The sequence below is a fragment of the Varroa jacobsoni genome, unplaced genomic scaffold (assembly GCF_002532875.2).
Source record: "Varroa jacobsoni isolate VJ856 unplaced genomic scaffold, vjacob_1.0 scaffold_1423, whole genome shotgun sequence".
NCBI lineage: Eukaryota > Metazoa > Arthropoda > Arachnida > Mesostigmata > Varroidae > Varroa > Varroa jacobsoni.
Window position 1 is genome coordinate 475,080 of NW_019214325.1, and position 24,128 is coordinate 499,207.

At 39.1% G+C, this 24,128-nt stretch overlaps 1 protein-coding gene across 1 annotated transcript; it reads right to left on the minus strand.

Moving 5' to 3' along the window:
- Positions 1-517: 517 nt before the first annotated feature.
- LOC111269916 (uncharacterized) lies at positions 518-21,287 on the minus strand. Its single transcript, XM_022849841.2, has 41 exons — positions 21,278-21,287; positions 19,959-20,139; positions 18,716-18,804; positions 18,182-18,281; positions 17,980-18,067; positions 17,674-17,838; positions 17,067-17,237; positions 16,841-16,915; positions 16,557-16,691; positions 16,155-16,262; positions 15,751-15,840; positions 15,480-15,580; positions 15,165-15,244; positions 14,865-15,034; positions 14,481-14,630; positions 14,147-14,272; positions 13,692-13,856; positions 13,334-13,522; positions 12,735-13,006; positions 12,425-12,518; positions 12,109-12,267; positions 10,884-11,003; positions 10,532-10,700; positions 9,970-10,172; positions 9,377-9,633; positions 8,962-9,040; positions 8,567-8,722; positions 8,194-8,337; positions 7,621-7,777; positions 7,348-7,469; positions 6,956-7,077; positions 6,614-6,794; positions 5,067-5,271; positions 4,674-4,790; positions 4,270-4,442; positions 3,717-3,936; positions 3,234-3,306; positions 2,915-2,961; positions 2,267-2,406; positions 2,059-2,155; positions 518-1,663 (listed from the first exon to the last, which is right to left on the minus strand). Exons 1-41 carry the CDS (start codon positions 21,285-21,287, stop codon positions 1,527-1,529), a joined length of 5,637 nt encoding a protein of 1,878 aa, XP_022705576.1. The 3' UTR covers positions 518-1,526.
- Between the last annotated feature and the right edge of the window lie 2,841 nt (positions 21,288-24,128).

Below are 24,128 nucleotides of genomic sequence, written 5' to 3' on the forward strand. Positions count from 1 at the left end.
AAAACACAAAATATTCTGTTAGTTGTCCGTATACAATTTTCCAAGAACCAATGGCTAAGAGGAAAATATATATGCAGCTATTCTATGTCATAGTATTTTTTTGTGGGAACTTAACCCTTTTCAACACCAGCACCTTTGCACTATACAACTGTACTTGTGACACGAAGAACAGCAAGGGGCTAGTTCAGCATGAACGAAGGACTGTTAAATCAAGGAGTCTATCTATTTGCTGCATGCTTAGGCAATTTATTCTTATTTATAAAAGTCATACACTTATGTATAAGTGTCTTTTAAGTGTCTTATATATAACTTACATAAACTTATATATATATAATATATATAGAACTTTTGTAGAGCTTATCTTTTTCATCTTATACATTTCTCTTCAGTCTTAGTCGCCAGTTAGAATATTACATGTGATATACTTCGTTTTCAGGCGATATAACGATTTCTTTATTTAATCGATCATTGGGTTTTATAAAGTCTATCCGGGTATTAAGTTAAAAAAAAAAATGACTTTCTTTGTTAGTGTTGAAGTTATTTATTTTCTTTTATTACAGTTACCATTCACATATTATCGTTTAATCTAAGTGTGGAACCTACACAGTAGCGGGAGTTAAGTGTTGATTCTATATGGAAATTGGGGTGTCTCCGTGGTAACAACGCCCTAAATTTCGCTTAGGCAACGGAAAAACACGATCTCTTTATTATCACGGCCGCCTCCCCTGTCTGAGATTAATCAAAACTTGGAAGCAGCCCTGGATGCTTTACAACAGTTATCAGTTGGCCTTTTCGAAGCACTCATTGGTGCGCCATGCACTCGAAAAATGCATCCGTTGGTTGTTAATAGCGAGATGTATTTGAAAGCGACCGTGTACCCTGAGGGTAATCTACCTTAAACCACATTTATGAGGAAAATCCATACAACACGTAATACAACTTAATAGAACCATGAAATAACTCACGTGATTCACACGAATTGTGTGGTAGAAGTCGTCATAGAACCTTTACTATGTTGTTAGAATTTTTCCACATATAAATTCAGAAAAATGCATCAAATCTACGCAAAATAGTAGAACGGTTTCTTTTGAAATTTAGATCTCCGTTTTTACCAATACGACTAGATTGTGAAATTCGTTCATAAAGGCAAAAGTATTAGCTCTTTTCAACGATCAAATATTATCGTTTACGGTGCAACTTCCAAATAAATAACGGTTTTTCTTACTGAGATCGCTGTGATCGTTAAGTGTCCGTTCTGTGATCGAGAGACAATCTAAGTGTATTGATTGTTGTGCCATTTCTTGCACACTTTTCTTTAATTGAAAATAGGAGATGTGTACGGGAATTTATCAGATAGTACAGCGTAGGTAGTAACACCCTAGAAATGTATGGTAAAACTGTAAAATCTTTAGGATGCTATTATCTACTATCTAAGTAAGAGTGAAGAGTGGTGTTTCAAGTCTTTGTAGGTAGTGAATCCATTATTATTAGTTAGGTAACTTTTACTATTCGTGACGATTGCCGCTCTACAATCTGGATGGCTCTACAGTTTCGTCATCGAAGGAGGTTATAGTTGCGGTTCCGTCACCACGTGGAGAGCAACATACTCCCCAGCGGGCGACTGGAGATTCAGTGTCTGAGAAAAATACACCGTCAAAGGCAGCTAAATGATCAAATAAAAAACGGCAACAAATACTAGCATTAGAATCATCTTAATTATATGATGTAGTAGTTATCTTTTAAAAAGCTATCGCAACAACAATTCGATAGCATAGTTTTGAGAAAGTTCATACAATTTTATGCAGACATTTTAGTGCCCTGCATAGTGCGTCTAGAATAAATTACATTTTGATTTTAGGATTGTCACCGGATTTCGTGATACACTACCCAAATTTTCTAGTTTCTTATTGGTAAGTTTGTTTATAGTACGTGTGCTATTTCTGTCCTTGAATAGAAGTTCATTTGAATTGAAAATTTATTTTTTAATAATACGTAACAACAAATCATCGAAACAAACATGATTCAACCTTCAATACTTTAATAGGATATTCTACTTACCCTTCCACTTGCCAAAATTGTACTCGTCTTTGCCGAAAAGCGCTCTGCGGCTGCGAGCCGGTATGACCACAGACTGAGACAAAGAATCAAGGTTCACCTACAAACAAAAATTTTTTGGATTGATAGCTCTTTTTAATATATATATATATATATATATATATACATAATAAGGCATATATAATATTATAAGATAATATATCTATATTACCTCGTTTTCGTGTACAGACATCCAGGTGAGTCCATCCCTTGTGGCGAGAAGGGAACTGTGATTTGAAGCACGATCCCTAGCGTACACCAAACTTCGCACCTGATCAAAGCCCAACAGGCGGCCTACAAAGCGCGGTTGAACTACGGAAAGAATTTTTTGTATGTCACATTTCAAAATGTTATTAAATGAATCACGACTGATTGACCAGCTAATTAACATTAGAAATAACAATTGACCTACACGTTCGTGTTTGGGTCAGAAGGTTGGATAGTGACACAACGAAACAATGATGTCAGGCAGATGGTATTTATAAGAACCCGAATGATCAGAAGCAGATCAGATAATGAGACGGCTAATAATAACTCCTTTACTCACAAATATTTAAGGTCAGTGTGTGTCTGAAACTTGGCAACTTGCAAATTATTAATCCTGGCATAAAAAAGCTAAAATCTAAAAAAGATCTATTCCATAAACTACATAAACTGTTTTTTGCATCGCCGACAGTAAATATATCAGTGAACACAGAGAGAAACCCGCGCACAAATTTAATTTCCCATAATAATAATAATAATATTATGCCTTATCGCTCTTTAAGCGGTAGCTTATTTGTATACCGACTTTATCATACCAATCGCTAATAGAACTTACGTTTCCAGCTAGCACCTCCATCCGACGAAGACATACAAATCTTGCCACTAAAATGAAATATAAAGTGTTTTTGTATTACTACGCAAGTGCAATCGAAAGTATAATAGGACGTTTTGTTTTATAATAACACAAACTACACATAAAAATTCCTAATGGAGCCTTTTTTCCAATAACAGTGGAGACTTCTAATGCCCTCCTGTTGTATTATAAGAAATTATTTCTTGAATTGAGTCCTATTAAAAATATTACTTTAGTTTAAAACACGTTAGACAAAAATTACGTGAAAAAAACGAAGATGCGATTTTTTACAATAACAAACCTCGCATCGGTGAAGTCACAAAAATATGCTGTATCTGTGTTGGTATCAACCGTCATGTGACGCGTTTTGAGCGCTGAAAGGAAGAATATATATATATATATATGTATGGCGTAAGGATTTAACTGCTAACGCAAATATGCATTGTCCATATAGAAATAATTTGTAGTAACGATTTTACGACAATTTACGACTACGCCTACACCAATCGCTTCACATGTAATCTCTGAGAAAAAGCTAAAAACTGCGCGCTTGTATTAATAAAACTTTTTGAAGTTATTCCGCAACGACTAACTAATAGTGTAAGACACTACGAATAAGTCGACGTAACTTGAGTAGTCTCTGGCGCAAAATTATAAACTTGCGGTTTATTATTCGCTAGTATGGTTCACGGTTAAGTTGTAGGCCATATTTCTCAATAAGGAGCAATGGATTAATTAACTGAGAATAAAAGAGGTCTGAGATGCAATTATTTGTTATACTTGCTTTCTAGGTTGGTATATAATGTGGTATCTTCGGGACAGCCCTCATCTTTGCTATACGGTCCAATATAACATCCATAAAGTTCGATTTGGAGGCCTACGTTCAGCTCGTCTTTCACATGCTCATCAGCTGCGTCCACAACAATGATTCGCAGATGTCTTGCCTGCACGGCGTTGGGTAGCCGATCTATTGCCACGCCGTTTTGATACACTAATGTACGCGTCTGTAACAGGTTAAAATGTTAGCCGCTACTCTATATTGTAGACTTCTAGAATATTGTAGAACACACATGGGCACAGTTTTTCGCCAATGTACTAACATTCTGGTGACAAACAGACTGGTGTCCGGCAACGCCTGTTTGGCTTTTAGTTTATATCGATCGTTTTTAGTTCGCTACTATATAAGAATAAGATACATTATCTGCAAACTCATGTTCGTATAAACTTGATGTTGAGCTTCGTCAAGCTACGCCCACGAACAAAAATATATAGTATTCTTGGTAGTAGGAAAGCGTTCTCGGTATATTTTTTCATTGAATATTTATATGCTCATCTACCTGTAGGTGATTCCACCAATTGCGTCCGTCATTGGACGCCTGCAATCGGTAGCGGTGCACTCGACGAGTGCCTGGCACATAGATCATTTCGAGTTGTGATACGCGAGTCACTCGAAGGAAGGCGATGTCCAGGTAAGGCTGGGCCATGCCCTCCCGGATGCCCGGCGACCAGACTGCTTATAAGGAAAGAATATAGGACATTAATCATGAACACACTATGCATTCTATTTAGAAACATATGCTATGGCTATGCTTCTTAATTTCACATATTCTTTTAGACTTGAGTTACTTTGTAGTTCCAAACAATATATACGCGCTTTTATAGCAAGAGACAATACATGTTATTAATTTATTCAGTAGCTGTTTTTGTAGAATTTTGCTATTTGTAGTAACTAAAAACGCACCCTGTGGGCTTCCTTTGCGCACTCTAAAAGGCGCATGCTCAAAATCGACCGCCGAAGAAGCCGTAATTTGCCAGTCTTTGATGGTCCCGTCTTCCATGCCTAGGTTGAGCACACATTCTAAAAGTCAAGTAGCCAATGAAAAATTGTGAGAGTGGTTTTACTTGAAGACTGTAGCAAGTGATTTTTGTCGATTCGAAAGTATGCCATTAACTAACAATACGACATCATACCTACCAACATAACGCAAGCAAGCTCGTCTGCCGTTTACCGCTATTTAAAAAATCAGGAGCATGAAGACAACGAATATGAACATAGGAAATTCGAAGCTTGTCTATATGCTTCGTCATGTTTACTTGTTGGGTTAGAAGTTTTAAACGTAACGTTTGAATTTACCATCGGAGTTGACTTTGTAGGCGAGGAAGAGCTGGTCGGAGCAGAAGGGTTCGAAGGTCTGGTCTTTCCGAGGAGTATACTCACATTCGACACGGTAAAGCGAAGTGGCATCAATGACGCCTGTCCCGTAGCCACGGCGATTTTCGGGATCCGACACGAGTGTCATGTTCACTTTAATCTCGTCTGCGAACAGCAGTTTCGGGAACTGAAAGGGATTCATGCGAGAACTAATTCTTCTCTTTCTTCTTGTATAAAATTATCATGATTCTGCTTATTCTTTTGTCCTTATTTGTAGTTTAGTTGTTTTCTTAAATGTCACACAAAGATGATGTAGAATATTGTATACTCTGTACTTTCTCCGCGGAAGAACGCAGTGATAATAATGAAAACTTAAATCGTAGGCTATTTGGTTTAAATCTGCAAATATACATACAGGAATGGTCATCTGATCGGGGCAACTTCAAAATAACGTCAACAAAAACAAGTGAATTTACTTACTTAAATTCTGTATTACTCTGTAGGACTTTATACCTTTAAGATTTAATTCAAATCTAAAATCAAAAAGGAGAGCTCCATTGGCTTTCTTAATGGCAATTAAACGTTTTGCTCGTTCTGAACCACTTCTCCATATAGATAGATCTGGCTCTATTTTTAAAATAACGACATGGATAATTTTATTTATTTTGTGCACTGTTCGTATCTAGTCATATAAAATTTTGCTTTTCAGATTCATTAATGGAAGTCTAGCGGACTTATGTCATATTATCTGAGTGGCCATTCGACGTCAGCTTGTCTGGATATTAGCCTCTCGCCGAAGTGATCCTTAAGTAGCACGATTATAATTATTAGTTACGAGATGGAGTAGTTGGCTAAAACCACCAGTTTTTCAAGCTTTTCCTAATGATTTGCTCTAGCTTGCAAGAAAGCTTAAGATCACCTCCCGGTTGCAGACAAAATTTACAGTTCCATAAAAAAACGAGCCAATGATATCTTTGGCCCACACGACGCACTAAACGGTGTTCTTTGGGATGAAGATCCTATTCGTAGATGGTCTAGGAATTCTCTTCCATTTACAGGCAGAAATTTTAGTCGTTCACATGCTCTCCCATGTAAAAATAGACAAACTTCAGAGAAATATCCGTGCCATTGTAAACAAAGGGTCAGATGTACGGGAAAAAGTGGCTAACAAGTGGGCGAAGCGACTAACTGGCATGGAAAAGGCTAAGAGAGCTTACCTAATTGTCGTTGTATCTAAGCAAAACTTTAAACACGGAAAAATTGTAATAAAGAAAGATTTACATAGATACATCTTGTTTTTTGATCAAAAGGCCATCTCTGTACAAGCCAAAGATGCTTTTATAAATTAATGTTTATCAATAAAGGTAAAAACCTTACAGAATAAAGTTAGATATGTGCATTCATATCGAAAAAACTTGAAACGTTGGGTTATTTACAATGTATTTCCGAGACTTTGTCAGCATATGGTGGAACGTGTCAAATATATATTGCAAAATTGGAAAAATATATAAACATTGTTTGCTACTCACTATAATGTCAACGCCGTTCGAGGCGTTCTTCACTTCAGCCTGGTAGCCTGATCCCGAACGTATTTCAGTGACTCCGCCGAACGTCACAAATTGAGGTAGGAATATACGAAGTGCAACCTTCGTAGGCTCCATTAGTGATGATACGAAGTGTCGTAGTTCTGCCATCACAGAAATCGTGTCCCTAAAAAGCCCCTCACAACGATTAGGTACTTGAGATATTAAATATTATAGAATAATCCTACTGTTTGTCTTATTTTGCGATAGTAGTTTTGCCATACCACCAACGTAGAAAACAAGCATGTCTCCGCATTGTAGTCTGTATGCACAGTACCGAATATCTACCCTCTTTCAAATGGCCGGGTGTTATCGACAGATAGTTTAACATCGATGGAGGTTGCTTCTTTGCCTGTTCGTACGATAGTCATCTCCTGCTGAGCAGTACCTCTCCACCCGCTCATCTCGACCTAGGTGTTACGATCATGAAAATTATTATGAATTAGTTAATATTAACAAAAAGAGGGATCATCGTATGCCACAGCCGGGTAGTAAGCTAGCACGATGTATGCTTGCTTCTGTTATTCTTCACTACATAATTGTAGTGATTGGTGGGTGTAATTGGTGTAGATTCATAATAGCTTTACGTTATACGGGCCTGTTGTAGATACATACGTATATATCAAGAATGTACACGTAGCTTTTGCGCATGGAATTTATTTCGAATTTGCGAGCCTCACCTGAATATTTACAGGATGTTTGGAACCATCATTGGTGAATTCGTGATCGGTTAATTCAACGTACACTTCTAAAACGATATCATCATCACCTTGCTGGAAACGCTCTCGCACATGGCTGTAACCTGTCAACAAGGCATCATCATACAAATTAGACGCGAGCTGGTGAAGCTCGAACAAATGATCATTCAAATAAACATCTGCAAAACTAAATTACTAATTAATGCACATAAAGTATATTTAGATGAGCCAGCTAAGCGTTTACTTCGGTCCTACCTGGATTGGCAAAGTATCCAAGGAAAGCCTGTGCCTTATCATTTTGTACGTTCTTGAATGACGAGAAGAGAGCAACATCCAGCTTTGAAGGCCGATAACAAGGTATATTGCGACCAACGGTTGCAATTCGCAAGTCGTGCACAACTACAATGGCAACCTTGAATACATTGTGAGTGATTTATATTTAGTTCAATGTAATGAATGCGACACGATAGCGAAAGACACGATAGAAATAATGACGGTATAACAAATAGTACCAAATATAATTAACATCCAATTTGATTATCATAAATGGTCAGCCGATTTCTAAGTGAGCGTGATTGTGAAAATACTATACTGAAATGATAATTACACGGAAGATATGGAACCAGGAAAAAAGGATAGGTTTTTGTTTAGCTAGATCTACATCTTTGCGATTTACCATAGGTGGACTACAAACATTTTCCAATAGCGGCAATAGTTAGTAGCCCCAATTTATGTCTTATCTGTATGCGTCAGTTACTTTGGTCTTCCATAGCATAGTTCAATGTTGAAGACACTGATATGAAATGGTCGCCGTTGATAAATGCTTACCTTATCCGTTTTGGCGCCCTGGACTGTGACAGTAATTTCGGTCATCGCTCCTTTAGGCACCGTAATATTAAACGGTATCCAGCGACGTTGACGAATACCTATGCTTTCTTCGCTACTGGAGGCTTTCACTGCGGGTGGAAAGACCTGAAGACCCAAGCACATCACAACATTGTAAACATTCGACTGCAAATCATTTGCAACGAACAAGAAACTCGCTTCTTTAGGCTTCTCTCAGCAATAATTCGAAACTTCTTCCAGCCGGTTTGGTGAACGAGGTGTCGTCTTAGGTTGTGTGGAACGGTTATACTCGTTGAAATAATGTGAAATGAAACAGAACTATATTTTACCTAATTGACCAATTTCAAGCACTCACGTTCCCAATAGATTGTTCCGCTTTCTTGGCGATATTGAACTGAAGATTTTGCTGTTCTTTGCCCCCACTGCTCACTACCAGAGAACTCAACGCAAGGGACGTGCCTTCGACGTATTTCGCGTCTGTCTTGAGCATGACGGGCACTGTGAAACGAACCTAAAATATCAACGCGTAGAGATTTACCTAATTTTAGAAGCATTCTGATGGAACATTCACCAGTCTTCATCAATCAACCAAGTTCTTCCGCAGGATGTAATTTCTTGCTGTCGACTTTCTTTGAGTTGAGGCTGCCGACCGAGTTTTCTTTCATACGTCTTTTAGGCGGCATAATTAATTGTGACTGTATATAACTGATGAAAACAGTAGGCATTAGGAAAACATTATTATGCACTTACATAATTATCTTCCGGTTTATTCCTTTCAATGAATGAGTTACATAGAAGCCCTAGATCGTACCGACCAAGAAGATTTTCTCTGAAATATTTGGATTGAAACACCATTTAGGCAGTCGTCTGTCTATACTTAATTATTTTCCCTTTAAATATTTACATAGCTTGGTACGCAATTATTTAGTACTAGGCATGTTACCTGTTGTAAGAAATCATCAAATAAAACTACAAGGCTCCACTAGTAGCAAAAAAGTCTAATATCGTTTATAGCAGATACCGATTTCTCAGCGAAGCAAATCTGTTCTTTACGCTGCGAGAACTTTGTAAGTGATGAACGCTCATATTTTGGTCACCTACATACAAATTTAATTATAGTTCACGGTAGTGCGTGTAACGGGTATCATCAATGTTAAGTACTAACCCTTCTTCGTGTTTCGTCCACTGTTGTGGAGCAGAGCATGGATAATTTCTGCCGAGATGACTGATACCCTCGTGGCACACTTCTATATCTTTGCCTCGCACGACCCCGTCGTCTAGGATTAGGTCAAACTGTAGCCTCGAAGACGAGAATTCGACCAGCTCTACGGTTAACGTCACTAACGCCACGGAACCAGGCGCGAGCGAAGTCAGAGCGGGCTCAGAAGGTGCCAGCAATATCGTCCGAGGGGAGGTGGCGCTCTGCGAAATTAATTCGATCACAACATAAGTACATGGAGTAGCATTGACATAAGCGACTGCCAGTCTGCTAGCCAAAGCAGTTAGCCTAGAGGGTTGAGTTAGTTAATTTTGACGCTAGCTGCCAAGGTGACTCTATGCGCAGCTGGAGTAATAATAAATAATTTAAAAAAATATTATGCTAGTAATATAAGTTAATTTATAGGATTAACTTTTTATCAAAACGATTTCATGCATGAGTACGGCCTAAGAGTAGGCATCGACGTCTAACTAATACAACTGACGCTAAGTGCTTTACTTAACAAAGTTTCATTAAGTGCAAATTATTGAGGTACAAACCCCGCTTGAAGTCAAAAGGCCAGTGGTATTGTGAACATTAGCAACTGGCAGTGCGATTGTATTTTCTATTTGTCCTTTTGATCCATAGGATATCTTCAATTTGAGCGATTTATTTCGTGTGGCGCGCGTTCCGACCTTGACAAAGGCCGAGAACACTAGCGAGTTGGGGTCGAGGAAGTGACCCTGTTTCATCGGATATGTACCTACGGGATGAAACAAAATCCACTAATGTATTGTGTTTTTAGAAACCTAAAATTTAATCTCAACTTTATAGCATTTTCTTTCCAATATTATTCTAGCTCGTCAGAATGTTTTTGTTAACGACATTCCAAATCCATTATACCGAATTTGAAGCCTACATTTCTCGATAGTTTTCTTTCCTGTTATTTTTTCATGTGAACGGTTATTAATTTCACGTGATTTTTTCTGTGAACTTTTTTCTGCGTGCGGAGGATAAGCGTAAGCCCTAGTCAGGTCTCGCAGTCGCTATCATGAAGAATTGCTACTTCATAGTTATGACTACCTGTACATTATTTTTTTGATTAATAAGTAAATAACAGACCAACGTTGGCGAGCGCGTCGATCGCTAGCGACGCCTTTCTATTGCCGTTATCAGAATCCTGGTGGAGGATGTAATCAGCCGGAGTGTCTCTCTCGATACATGGCATTGAGTCTCCGATAGACTTGATTTTTAGAATACAAACGCTGACGTCGGGGTCGTTCGTCAATAGCTGCAATGTGAAAATAATGGAACGTCATGTTCCATTATAACAGGTTTATTATGTGCAATCCCTGCGCTAAATGAACTTAAGCCGATATATAAGCTTCGCAGTGAATATTGAATCGGCACAACGGTTTGACCAGCAAGAAGAAGTGGTTCTATCGAAAAGCTGGGGGAAACCATTCTCACTTACCTCGATCAAGTAAGCAGCCATGCTTTTCGGCGGCGTCTTGAGGACAATTTCGACTTCTCCTACTCCCCCAGGTACAAACGATGGGCTCAAACTAGTAAAATACACGTACGCGGGTTGATTCTGTGCAGATCAAGCATGTGGCGCTTTGAGTCAAATTTATTCTGATTGCTTATTTCATAAATACTTTATGAAGAATAATTTGGACAGATTCACATCTGATTCCGTTTATTGAGAGTCAAGACAGACAACCAGGTTATACAACACAAGGTAGGACGCATGCGTTGGTAACAAATATATATTATAGCATAATTATTTAGCCTAACAGTCATGCAGGTTAGATTGATGGATAGATAGACAGATCGATAGATGTAAGTCTTGAAGTGAGCGGGGCGTGTACTAATTAAACTATTGAGAAAATTTATATTTACGTCGAGAATTTTTGCGAGGCAGAGTCAGTAGTTTAAGTAGATGATAAAAAGTGCAAATGAGATGCCGAGTCTTGAGCAAAGTCGAAACTTTATGGGAAGGAAGTTCGCTTCTGGACCTGAGCACAAACTTCAGCGGCAGCACACGTCCCACACATGAATTCGGTAAAGATTTTTCAATGTGTTTTTCTTTTCATATCATATTGATCATTCTTTTACAGTTACACTCTTCAACTATTTTTTTCATGAAAACTAGTCCGTGGAATCTCCTGTTTGAAGTAGCATTAAGCGTTTGCTCCACTAGAAAACGACACCGAAGTGGAACTCAGTAACGTGTGAGTTAGAGTTAAAAGATGGAAAGGGCGAATAGTAATCTACCAAACTTTGAATAAACCCAGTTATGAAGCAGAATTATTATTACGAGTGTAGATCTTTGTGAATGTAAAGTTAGATCACAAACATTTCGGTAGCCGAAAAATTGAATGAAAAACACGTTCCTTTTTTTTGATGAACAATGGCGCGGCTATCGTAATGAGGCTATCTGTGTACCCTTATGGGCTATTAAACACTTTCTGAAAACCTATGCATAACCGACTCTAGTTTGTGTAGCTTTGTGACCCTTTTTGGTTTATAAATACGCTATAAAGTTAAAGTTGCGGCCAAATGTGGTGTTCAATTGGCAAATTTTCAATCTGAAATAAGACAGATTGTTTCAACTTAGTCAGTGTGCTGCTGCATTCAGTACAGCATTAATCTACGTTCCATAGAAAATCTTCATTCTGACTAAATTGTTTTGCTACCTTGAGAAAGTCTTTGGAGGGTGGTCTGGCCGCGTTAAACTTCTTGTCTTCCTGGTGAATTGGTTTGTTATTGAGTGACACTACGGTGTGCAATGCATAAGGTTGCCCATTCTGGAACGATTGTTCCCCCTGCAGACTGGCTACCACATTGATTATCACCTGAAGTTCGCAGCGAAATTTCATTCAAGATTTAAATTGAGCTAGGATCTCTACTGATTAGAGAATGATTTTATTTATCTTTCTGCTTTTATTCTTATTTTGTATTTGTAAGACTTGAACTACTATGGAATCAAGCTATGTGGTAGAGATCACTTACCTGCGATTCTGTCTGGTTACCAGGCGACTGCGCCAATTGACACAGCCGGTCGAATTGTACAAAAACAGAGTCGAAGTCGTCACGCTCCTGCTGGCTAAAATTCAAGATGTAAACGGTTTAAGGACGAAATCCATATTTATGTACCAAAAGCCTAGCGCTTCTATTCAGCGTTTGCAACCGCATCAAAGAACTTAATTGTATCCAACGAGACAATTCAATATTTCGAAAAATTTCAAGTTTTCAATACGACTTCTTCGGTGGTTTGGATAAGGTTCGGTTCGCACGGAGAAACATGTGAAATGACACTCACATTTTCGAATAGAAGATGGAGTTTTCGTTTACGAGGTCCCGCTGACTTTGCGCGCAGGGTAAGTTCCGACCAATATGGGACACCCTTGCACGACATATGTGCGCGCCCGGCAACTGAATGTTGCTCAAGTCTGTGACACTGAGCGACAGGTTTGTATAGAACGCGCCCAACGGTAGTGAAATGATGATGTCGTATGCTACTGCTCCCCCCACGTAGATCTCTCGCCAGGTGACGGCGTCCTCAGTTCGGACATCTAGCGTATTTACGAAACGCTGAAAGCGTAGTAGCGATCGTAATGGGTATTTGTAGAGTATCAGTAAATGCTTTCCATTTGTTTGAATATTAAAAACAATTATAAAACGTTTGCAGATGATACAATGCCTTTTCGACCTAAAAAAGACACTAGACATAGTGTCAGATGATATTTCATTTCAAAATATATACAGATTCTGTATCGAACTTTTCATAATTTCCTCACTCTATAGTTCGGCCTAAAGCTACGGCTGGTTACTCATTTACTCTACCTGTTTCATATAGGAGATAACTGGTTATTATCAATATGCGAATTAAGCAAAATGCGCACAGAAGTTTGGCGATACCTTGGACTCGATGGCGAGGGGTTCAACGCTGACAACAAGTGGATCATCCCGTCGGCCGATTCGCACCTTCACGGGCTGGAAGTTTTCGCCGTCACTTCCTTTTGGAGCCGTAGAGTCTGCAGCATCAGGATCAACGAAGAAGAATAATTCTAGAACCGCTGTATTCTCCATATCCGTGACGCCGCTTCTCTGAAAATATGTAGTTCGTTAGGCAATACGCGTTGTTAATGCTATCTTTAAAGTACTCATGTTTTGTAACTTCGCTATTTCCAGCGTGTGACTGTCTAATAGGTGGACGAAGAATATCTGTGCAATAGTGCTCGTTCGTGGTCATCCTACAGGGGTGAGTGAAAAATACCTGTTCGGAAACGTATAGCCTGCCCAGGTCAAGGGCGATCTCGTCTGGATTCGACGTTATAATGGCACGAGCACTTGTGGAGTTGGCCCATACGACGTTGAACCCATTTTTATCAGGGGCGAAACGACCTGAGCATAAGGTGATCGGATTTGTCGGATCGAACTCCTGCATTTAAATATAAAATAGCAAAACTGATGCTTGCGGATGTTCGTCTGAAGCACTGTGATGTACATGTCATGCACCAATAACAGAATTGACTTTGATGTCATATCCGAAACATGGATTTGATATTTTTTTTACGATCGTGATTAGACCTGCTGTGCCAAAGGCAAGGTGTCAGTTATACAGTAACAGATATACGATGATAATAATATAAATGGCAGACATGTGTAACAGCTTGTTAATAATGTTAGATACTTTTCCCCTGACCACTCATTTTCATTTTCCGCAGTCACCTGCACAACGTAGATCTCAGTGAAGGCAGACGGTGTGAGATTAAGATGTACTTCGTACTGGAGGAGGTTGCCTAGGAGAGCGCGCGGGGGAGCGATGGCTACCCGAGAATCTTCTATATTATTTACCTGCAATAATAGTGTATTATCAGGCTGTCTTCGTTTTAACCTCCTCTAGAAGACTGTGATAATATCTCTGTGTACATCCACAGACAAAGAACTTTTTCATACGTTATATTTAAATAAGACGAAGCTAACAGCTTACAAAATACATTTAGGGAACAATGGATAGTGGTCAATGGTCGATGTCAACACTGGGAAATTAATTTTGGCGTACAGTTTCGTTGTCGTTTCGTTGTGTAATGTTGACACGAACTGTCTCCTGCCAGAGGATCTTTCCTGCCACGTCGATAGTTATCTTGAAGCTTTCCTCTGACCCAATCGTGTCGTCACGTGTTAGGGCAAAAAGTCCGAACGTGAATGACATCTGTACAAGACAAATTTAGCAAGTCAGAATCTGAAAAGTTCATATGAAGGGTATTAAATGCGCTCGTCTACTCTAAGATATTGACATTAAAAAGATGGCGCCGCATAAGCACTGCTCAAGACGTTTCAGTTGAGGCAGTATCCGAGCTTAATAGAAGAACAAGCAAAGACAAAGGTGAATACATGTATAGGTAACCCCATAATCGGCTTGACAATATTTGAATTTCAATTTGACCTTGTTTTCGCTGTTCGAGGTTCGTGGCTTTTGATACATGGATCCGGTGTTAGTCAGGATGCCCATGTCAATTGATGCCTTTATAAAGGAATCTTTCGTAGCAGACGGGGTTTTCACAGTGCGATAGTGGACTACGTCTTGGGGCACACTTTGGAAGTGTGCGCCAAACCCTGCATGAACGTATGGTAAGACTATTAGCAAATCTATCTTTGAATTAGAATGAATAAAAATATTCGATTTGATACATGGATAGATTAGAGTACAACTAGGGTGCATTTCTCAAACAAATGCTTGTTGTACCTGTAATCCCAAGGTTGCCGACGCTAATAACATCTTCAAAGTTTGTAGGGCCTTCAACCAGGATCTCCACCCGATCGGATCTGAAGGTATGTAGTTTAATTTTTTTCAAGGTATTGTTTTACTATCAAATCTAGTTGCGTCCATTTTGCAATGTGTAATTGATGTAGTTTATCGGGTATTTTTTTGAATATTCTTTTAAACACAATGTTTAGAGGTCTCTAAAAGATATCTCCTACGAAGATCTATATGCCACCAGTGTAATTTTTTTCTGTGAATTGTCATTTATTACCTGGTTGTCCAAATGTATTTATCTACCTTAATTTAATAAAGGCATCAACCGTAAAGATGCCCGCACTATCCATTGCGATCTCCTTAGGCCCGTCGTAATCTGCTTCAACGAGTTTCTCGTCTTCATTCTGCCCAAAAAAAGGTTCAACACGTTGAAGTTATAGGCAATCTTATAGGAAGTTTAGACTTAGCAAGCGCTCCCATTAGTTATTCGGCTAGATTTAAATATGAATAGTGACACAGTACAGCCGTGAGTTATAACTCAGCAGCCATGAACAGAATGGATTTTGATACTTACCGATTTAGCGTTTTGCACGTTCACTTCGGTTTGCGATATCCAGACGAACCGTTCAAAGTCGTATTCTGCACCTATCGTTACATAATGAAGCTGTAATAAAATAAATAGGTTGATTGAAAAAACTCCAATTTTAGAGGTAGGTCAAAGTAGTCCAGGGTTATTACTAGTGCTCATTGCTGAACAAAAGGTAGCCGATTAATTATGGAGGTCTTGGCATTATGGATGTTATGGGGGCATACACCAGCTTGCAAATCCATAGAACTCGGAGCTGCAAACGATAGAGGCAAATCCATGCCATACTAACTTTAGTTAAAAGTCAGAAAAAAACGTCCAATGATACACAGGCTCTAAGAGTACGCATCTTAGTCAGTAAGAGCTCAGATTCTTCCTGCTCGACATCTCACCTTGAAGGTCGACATGATTCGGGCAGCTGTAACGGAGAATAAAACGACGATTTTCCGAGGGGTATCCGGATTGATAATATCGCCGAAGTTCACCAAGACTCGATCGTACTGCATAGGTAAATAAAGATTGAGTTACATACGTATCCTTTAAATTATCTAAATATCAAGCAAATGAACTTTCCGTAAATTATTTAATTTCCTTTTTTTACTTAATCACAATTTATATATATATATATATATATATAGTACGTATCGTTAAACCGTTTATTACAAATTCAACTATACCGCTCAGAGCGCTAGTGCAGTGCTTGCAAAAGTTAGTAATGGAACTTTTCGATGTGCTTACAAATTGTAGTGTACAACTGATCGAATTGCCATATATACCAATGGGGCCGTACGTACAATATTGCTGTCCTGTTGGCCTGAAAGCATTTTGCTGATCTGCGGTTCTCCGAGGCTGAGAGTTACTTCCGGTGGGATATCCACAACAATGTTAAAGATACCCAGGACGGGATTATACGAATCCGCCACCACATCCTGCCAATCAGAAACTAGAAATTTGTATTGCACATTGCACTTGCGTAGGGTATGTACAGTTCGATGCTGATGTTTGTGTTCCGAAAAGTAGCATCTCGATCTAGCAAGCTTTAATATTTGTTAAATACTATATATATCTCAGTAAGCACCTTGGTAAAAATGTCGAGCAGAAGATCAAGTCGTTCGGTCGGAGGTATCGTGATGACCAGTTCGAAGTTCAATGTCTGTGAAAAATCCTGGTATCAGTAACTGATTATACACACTATGTATCTAGTATACTAATATAAGTTACTATGTTATATATCTAATGTGATGGACAAACAATACTACATATGTGTTGATACAAGAACTATTTAACACTGGAAAGGCATTGACCTTTCCAATTTCCATCAACGCGGGATCTCCACTCTTCAATGTTAGTTTGAAATCAGTTTTGTAGTTCTCGTTTTCTTCTTCTGGTTCAAGTTCTTCTTGAGTGGTTTGAAGTTCCCGCTTTGTACGGTGGCGATTACCGATAGTGTTTGGATGACCGTGTGCCGCTGGAATCTGAAGCTCACAGCAAGTTGGGATGTACATTTAGTACGAAGCGTCTGTGTCAGCCAGACAACATGCCTGCGTATGATGTGCTTGAAATCAGTTTGCTCTGCTACATCTTTTTAGATAAAATATTTGTGCCTCGTGTGTCTACTTCATAGGATCCACAGAGAGCAGACTGAAGATCTAACATGCTAGTAATACTCGTTTCAGGTTAATCTGAAAATGCACTTAGTTAGTTTTCGTATTTTATTAGGGTCAAGAGCTAAATTAGCTTAGTTCGCAAACGCTCTTTGTCTCATCATTCTTCTTTAAAGTAAAATTATATTATTAAATCCGTAACAATTAAGGCGTTTAGCCAAGTGTAGACCTTTCTTCCTTTTCTCTCTACAAACTTTAAGATTCATTTTGAAACCAAACTTTAGCTTAACAAGATGCAATGATTTACCTTATCGGAAGCAACCAGTAACCTGAGTACGCTGTAGGGATCCGTTTCATTATCTTCAGCGACACGGGCCCAGGCGCCAATTTCAAGAAGGAATACACGTCGCTCTAGAAACGCTCCCGGATCAGAAATATAGAGGCGTCCAGTAGATTCGTCAAGAGTAAACACCTGCAAACGATTATAATTACTACAGTTTGGGATAATTTATCTGCTTGAGTCTATTAAATTTAAATGGCCCCTTTACTAGCGTTGGTACGATCTACTATCTACGAAAAGCAAGATAAAATCGCCTAATAGAAACGCGCTTACCTCTTTATGGTTTCCGCCGATGATTAAGTACGAAACGAGCGAGCATAAACAGGTTCCTTTTGTTCCCAAACATGTCGTGTTCGAATCTCTGTAATGCGTTAAATGCGGAAATCCGAAACAAACTCATATGACTCGTGCAGCACTAAGCTATTAAGTTGTCTGATATTGTTTTTTTTTCAAAAGACGGGTCTGCTCGAACTACCTGTCGGGGGCTACCGCAGTATAGATGGGCTGGTCGTCCCAGGGGTTGGTGACCACAACCGACGCCTCCCTCGATTCGAAAGACGGGGCCCACGTGTCCACTAAACAACAAACAGCATTCATATAAACAAATGAAAACAGAATTTCTCAAGTAATTATTTTGTTGCTCAACAACAATTTCTTGATAGCGCCACTATTGTCCCTTGATATTCTTAACTGCTGCTGCTTGAACACGTTGCTGTTCATAATCATTTCTTGGGAAAACAGACACCAGTTATTATTATTCCAAATCAATGTCTCTTAAAATAGTAACTGCTGAAATACTTACTGAAGCTAAGAGCTTACATGTTGAACTTGTAGTTCAGAGTCTCTGTGCCAACTATAACTAGAAACAACCTATAAGTCGTAGCTACCAGTCCGGTTGAATGCGTTACATGTTTAGATTAATTCATATGTGCGCACAAGGAAACTTTTTTCTACGATGGGAAACATTTGAAATGATGTAAATATATAGCAATGCCTTAAAGAAACGCACATAAATCGTCGCAGGACTCGCCGTCCCAGCATGGTTCGCAGACGCAGTAACCCAGTTCGTTGCAGGAACCGTGCCTGCAGGGCGTCTCCCTGAAAGGAGAACATCAGCCATATCAAATTGACAACCTTATATAAAAATAGACTCTGAACTGGCATAGTAACATTTAGATATTCAGAATACAACTAAGTGTGTTCTTTCTTCGGAGGCTTTATAAGTTGGCGCTGATACAGAAGACACGTCAGCTGCGAGCACCTATTACTAGGTGAGGATGTATGTGGGTGGAACTGAAGCCATGGCGCAAGCCGTACAATACTTCCGTGCAAATGGTTCACTGGCGGAAATAGGGCAATGAGCAAACTAATCGCGATAAACTAACCGGACTTAGAAGAAATATGGGAATGCATTTTTCTACCTGATTCATAGTTCTAGATCCCGCTGTTATTGGTTACATAGTTCAAATAATCTGCCCAGGGGAGAGATGAACACCTTCGTCCGTATCGTGTTCAAAAAAATTACGTGTATGTACCGATTGTATGGATCGTGTCCTGTTTTAGCTTGTCCAAGGGTTATAGATATAAGTGTTTCAATGTTTACTTTTTACCAAGAATCTTTCCGTTGCATTTATGACAAAGGCTTAGCTTTGTTCAGATAGTAAAAGGTCTCTCTGAGTTCGAATCTAAATTAGGTATCCCATGCTGCCAAGCCGATAATTTCAACATTAGGTAATTTTAAAAAATGTAAAGTTAAAGGAATGAGAATATAAAATAGAAGTTTGTTTGAAATCGATTTGAAATGTCCAGAGGGTCGATTTTATAAGCAAACACGTTCTTGCTTTGAAGTAGAATCGTATGAACTTTAAATGAGACAATGATGACAAACTTGAAATGGCGCGAACGAACTTTCAGCAGTTATGTAACATGGCTATTGGGCAAAGAAAGTCTTGACTATCGAGCCAGTCAGCTGGAAAGAACCGAGATTTAGATGAGCAGTCCTGTTGCCTGTATAAGCACATTTTCTAGTTAACTGAACAATGTTATATAAACTGTTTATTGTTTCTCTAAGTTTGAAAGTCTTGGTTGACCGTATCGATAGAATAACAGGTTATTTTCCTGAAAAGGCTCATTAGTAAATCGGCGCTGATTTGGTGCATTAAATTTATGCCCATTTTCCCTTAGTACGATCAAGCATTTGCTTGAAAGCGAACTACTTGAAGCAAAAGTATACTAGTCAGTATTGAACTCACAGGATGCAATTGGTCTTGGATGGATTGCAGTTTTTAAAAGTTCTCGTGCAAGTTTTTACATTTTCCTGAACTTCCTGGCGAAGGTTTCCCTCTTGATGGTTGTCATTTTGTGTCTGAAAGATCTCCGCTGTCTCTTCGATTGCGGGTCGGAGCGGCGGATCGCCTTCGGTGGCATTTACACCTGCTTGGTAAAAAGGACAGAATTGTAAGTGCGTCGTTATATATAGCATCGTCGGCATTGTGGACATCTGGATATAATTTTCATATGCTATTTACGTGGCACATGACTTCCAATTTTTTTTTGTGCCTTAAAACAAACCGAATTCAAGCTCTTTCTAGGATGACCCGTCTGATCTTGTATAGGTACTTCTGAATGAGGATGATGACGTTTCGTCAGGACAGAGAGCAGTGTAAAGTAAAAGTTGCATAAACTTGAATTAAGTAAAAAGAGTCTGAAATTAAGGATGTCAACGTAACTTTGTTGTGCTACTTGGAAAAGATTTAGGATGCGACATGATACAGCTTTAACAAACATGCTCTGAAGTTGTCTCAAGGCAGTCTTTCAGGTTAGCTCTCCTGTTTCGAAACTCGCGGCATCCCCGGAAAATGTTTCAAGGCCACAAAGTTTGGAGGTTAGCTGTTCGAGGCTGGAGAAAATCTAAGCTTAAACCTAGATTAAAAAGCCAAAAACAGGTCAATAGATCAGTTTTTCTAATCAGAAAATAAAGCGTAACTGCAAATCAATGTTAATCAACTTTTTTTTGGATTACAAAAATCTTATAACAGCTTTGCTATCGTTCCCTCTTTGTCAGTGTAAAATCTCAGTCATTCATTGAGTTGGAAAACTATCTTGGCCCTTAAACCGTCCTCCATAACTGTTGTAAGTAAATGTGTCAGTAGATTTGGTCAAGGCTATGTCTAATGTGCTCAAGGGAAAAGTATTTATATAGATTTTTTAGCAGGCATGTAGCCTTGACTCACCTTTGGCAATGAAACAACCGGCTACAGGAGAAAAAGCCTCTTATCATTACACTCATTTTTGAAACTGCCACCTATCATGACTTAGTTACTCAAAGTTATTCGAGATAAAACCCTGTAAAAGTGAAGGACTTAAAGAGCACTTTATTTTACGTCTTGATGATATATATAATTTTTGCCTATACAAAATAATGGAATAATCATAATGGATATATATACATGTATATAGTTGAAATGCCTTTTATACCTAATCTTGGAAGAAGCCGTGAGTCTACCAAATAAAAGATGTTTTTATATACCTCTATTACCTTGACCTACGAAAAATACGTTCTATTGCGTACCTGGCACCATTGTGATAAGGAAGAGAAGCAAGAAGCTTAGTGTAAGTATCATTCTGCTCTTTTTGGTGCCATCGAATCCCAGTTCCGTAATCATTTTTACTCGCTGGCTTCCATTCATCAGTTGCTCCCCAAAGGAGCTATTTCATCGTAGTCAACCTTTTGCTAATATAGTTGGTATAATATGCTTTGCTTATAGCTGTTGATTTCGTCTCCACTTTTTTAAATATTGTTCATTCCACATTGAGTATTTGCGAACAGTTTTTTATCGGTTGTGGTCGTTTAATTGACTTGCTCAACGGTCGTTGGCGGTCGAAATCCTAACAGCAGGCTTATTGAAGGAGTGCTCAGGGTCCTCGAAGGCTTTTTCTGCAATGATTCTCCATCCTCTCACTTCCTTGTCCGGAAGTAATGTCCTTGTAGAATCCTGGACGTCTTGCACTCCTTTCAGTTACTAAAAATAGATGACAATAAACGACTGGAGGCTCCGAAACGCCTACTGCGCTTTGTGATCGATTATTGCGCACTTTAGTCAACACAATCCATTGTTGAGATATGCACAATTGTCTTCATTTTACTGCACACACTGAACAGGTGTGAAACTATCTGTACAAGCGTAACAATGGCATCACATTTGCCAAGCTTGCAAGCTTGCATTTGCAAGGCTGCCTCTTTCCTGTGCTTGCATGCGTTCGCCCATAACCGCCTGCTATTACCTATTACTGTTCGCTTACTAGCTATGAACGATAAATGGTCGTTGTTTTTGTTCCTATTTGCCTGGTGCCGTTTTCTCAATGCAATCCACAGTACACTACAAAAGAGCTAGGCTCGCTCGTCATTACATAGAGCGTTCGTAGAGCTTGTGCTCACCACTCGACGTGCGCAGGGCTTGTGGTAGCCGGGAGCATTATACAAACGTCAGCAAACGGACATATGATAATATGACGCTATTTCTGTCCAGTAAAGGGAACTGGATTCAGTTCCCCGCCTCCTGTGGCCAAGTACGTTATGCTTCATCCCCATATCCACCTCTGCCGCTCTGCCTGGCTGAACATGGTGCAGCCTTCCTGCCTGTGTCGAGATGGTTCCTGCACGAACGCCTTGTCCACTCAGAGACGGGTCCCGTATAGACTTGCCAGTACAGGCTGTTTCTGCTACTAATGATGATGATGCACACAACTGCACGCTTCGCCGGTAGTGCGTGCACCGGATTAGGTCCACTAGTGGGCGGCCTGAGGACTTGACTTGTGTACAAAAAATTAAGGAACCTTTTAAACCAATAGCCAGTTAACGGTGATACAGTTTCGGTTCTCTGTTGCAAACGTGTTCATGATGAAGGTTTTGTGTGGCTATACAATATGGAATAGATAGAGCTCATAGGTACAAACATAATGGCAGATTACTGGAATCTATTGACTGTTTTTGTTTGAAATGTAATAATCATCATTAAGTAACTAATCGATTTCGTTGAGTCTCAATCTTATAGACATTTACTCGTCGTTGAATTTACTAAATCTTTTATCGCATTATTATAATATTCACCTTTTGATTATACTGACAATTATCAAGCTAGCACTTTTAGCGAACGCAACAATTACTAGATAATGCATTATAAACGAGCTTATAAATATCATTCAAAAGTACATTTCTGATGATCGTCCTGTTTCGACCAAGTCGTTAACAGAAACATTTCAAGTACAACCATATGTCTTCCAGAAAAGCAGAAGCATCACTACGAATCCAGCTAAAGTATTCGTAATGTAAATGAACATGATTGCTAGGAGTGATATTTTAGCACACGTAAAAAAGACGTTATTGAAGTCTGGGTTTAGTGACGTCGGTATAGGAGATCCCATACATATTATCGAGTAGTATGGTATTTTCGAATAAAGATGTTCACGACGATATTTATAAGCGTTGTGCTAGAAAGTGTTCTTTTAGTCGGTCAACGACAAGGCCAAGCCAGGCCGCTTTAATATATTTTATATATATATTAATATCAGGAGAATCTTAAGTCTAGCAAAAAGTATTAGTGGGTATTGCCAGGTGTTGCGAGACACCACGTAGTCGTTTATGTTCCGCAGAGTTTTACCACTGGACATGTTGCCGCAATGTGTGGGCATACCTACGAGCTATTCATATAGGTACGCGTTCATATGTATAGAAGGGCTGATAAGCACTGAATACATGTTTGCGCAGTTAGTTGAGTGCTATCTTCTTAATCTGTTCAAACAAGCCATTACGACAGCCACAATTCGGCGTTCTCGCAAGGTTTTGAAACCAGTTTCCGTAAACGACAGGTTCCTGAGCATGACTAGAAAGTAAGTGTAAGTTAGAAATTGTAAAAGTCGACGAACCAGCTAGTTTTGCGAGATTTGGCGAACGCTAGTACAAGCTTCCGAAAAATAACAGAACAAGCTTCACGACTTCATGGAAAGGCGAAATTCATTATTATATTAGGAAGAGGATCAACGATCATGTCAAGATACATATAAACAACAATAACAGTTACCCGGTCACGATACTCCGTTTTAAATGGTAAAACTTCTTTCCAAGAGACTATCTTAGAAATTCGGTTTATGAAGACCACATATTACCTCAATGTGTTTTCATTGCACGCGACTTTAGCAGAACATGGCAATATCCAGTAAATTAATGCCTTTTTAATGTTATTGCGTGTGAGGAGGCCGTCCTTAAATTTTTGGCAACCTGTGGCTTTGTACCCATATACTGAAAGCCATTTTGAAAGACCGGTAAGGCGAAAGTCAATAGATTAGAAATGCAGAACCTGTACGTATATATAAACGATGGGCCGACGCTAGTTGCTCGCGTATATACATTGTGTTTATATTGG

What these genes read in the sequence shown, in the direction of transcription:
- LOC111269916 (XM_022849841.2), bottom strand. An exon ending in ATTATATACCAACCTAGAAA is followed by an intron (nt 3,307 to 3,716) that starts GCAAGTATAACA and finishes TCTTCCTTTCAG; the next exon opens with CGCTCAAAACGCGTCACATG. An exon ending in CAATTTTGGCAAGTGGAAGG is followed by an intron (nt 1,664 to 2,058) that starts GTAAGTAGAATA and finishes TTGATCATTTAG; the next exon opens with CTGCCTTTGACGGTGTATTT.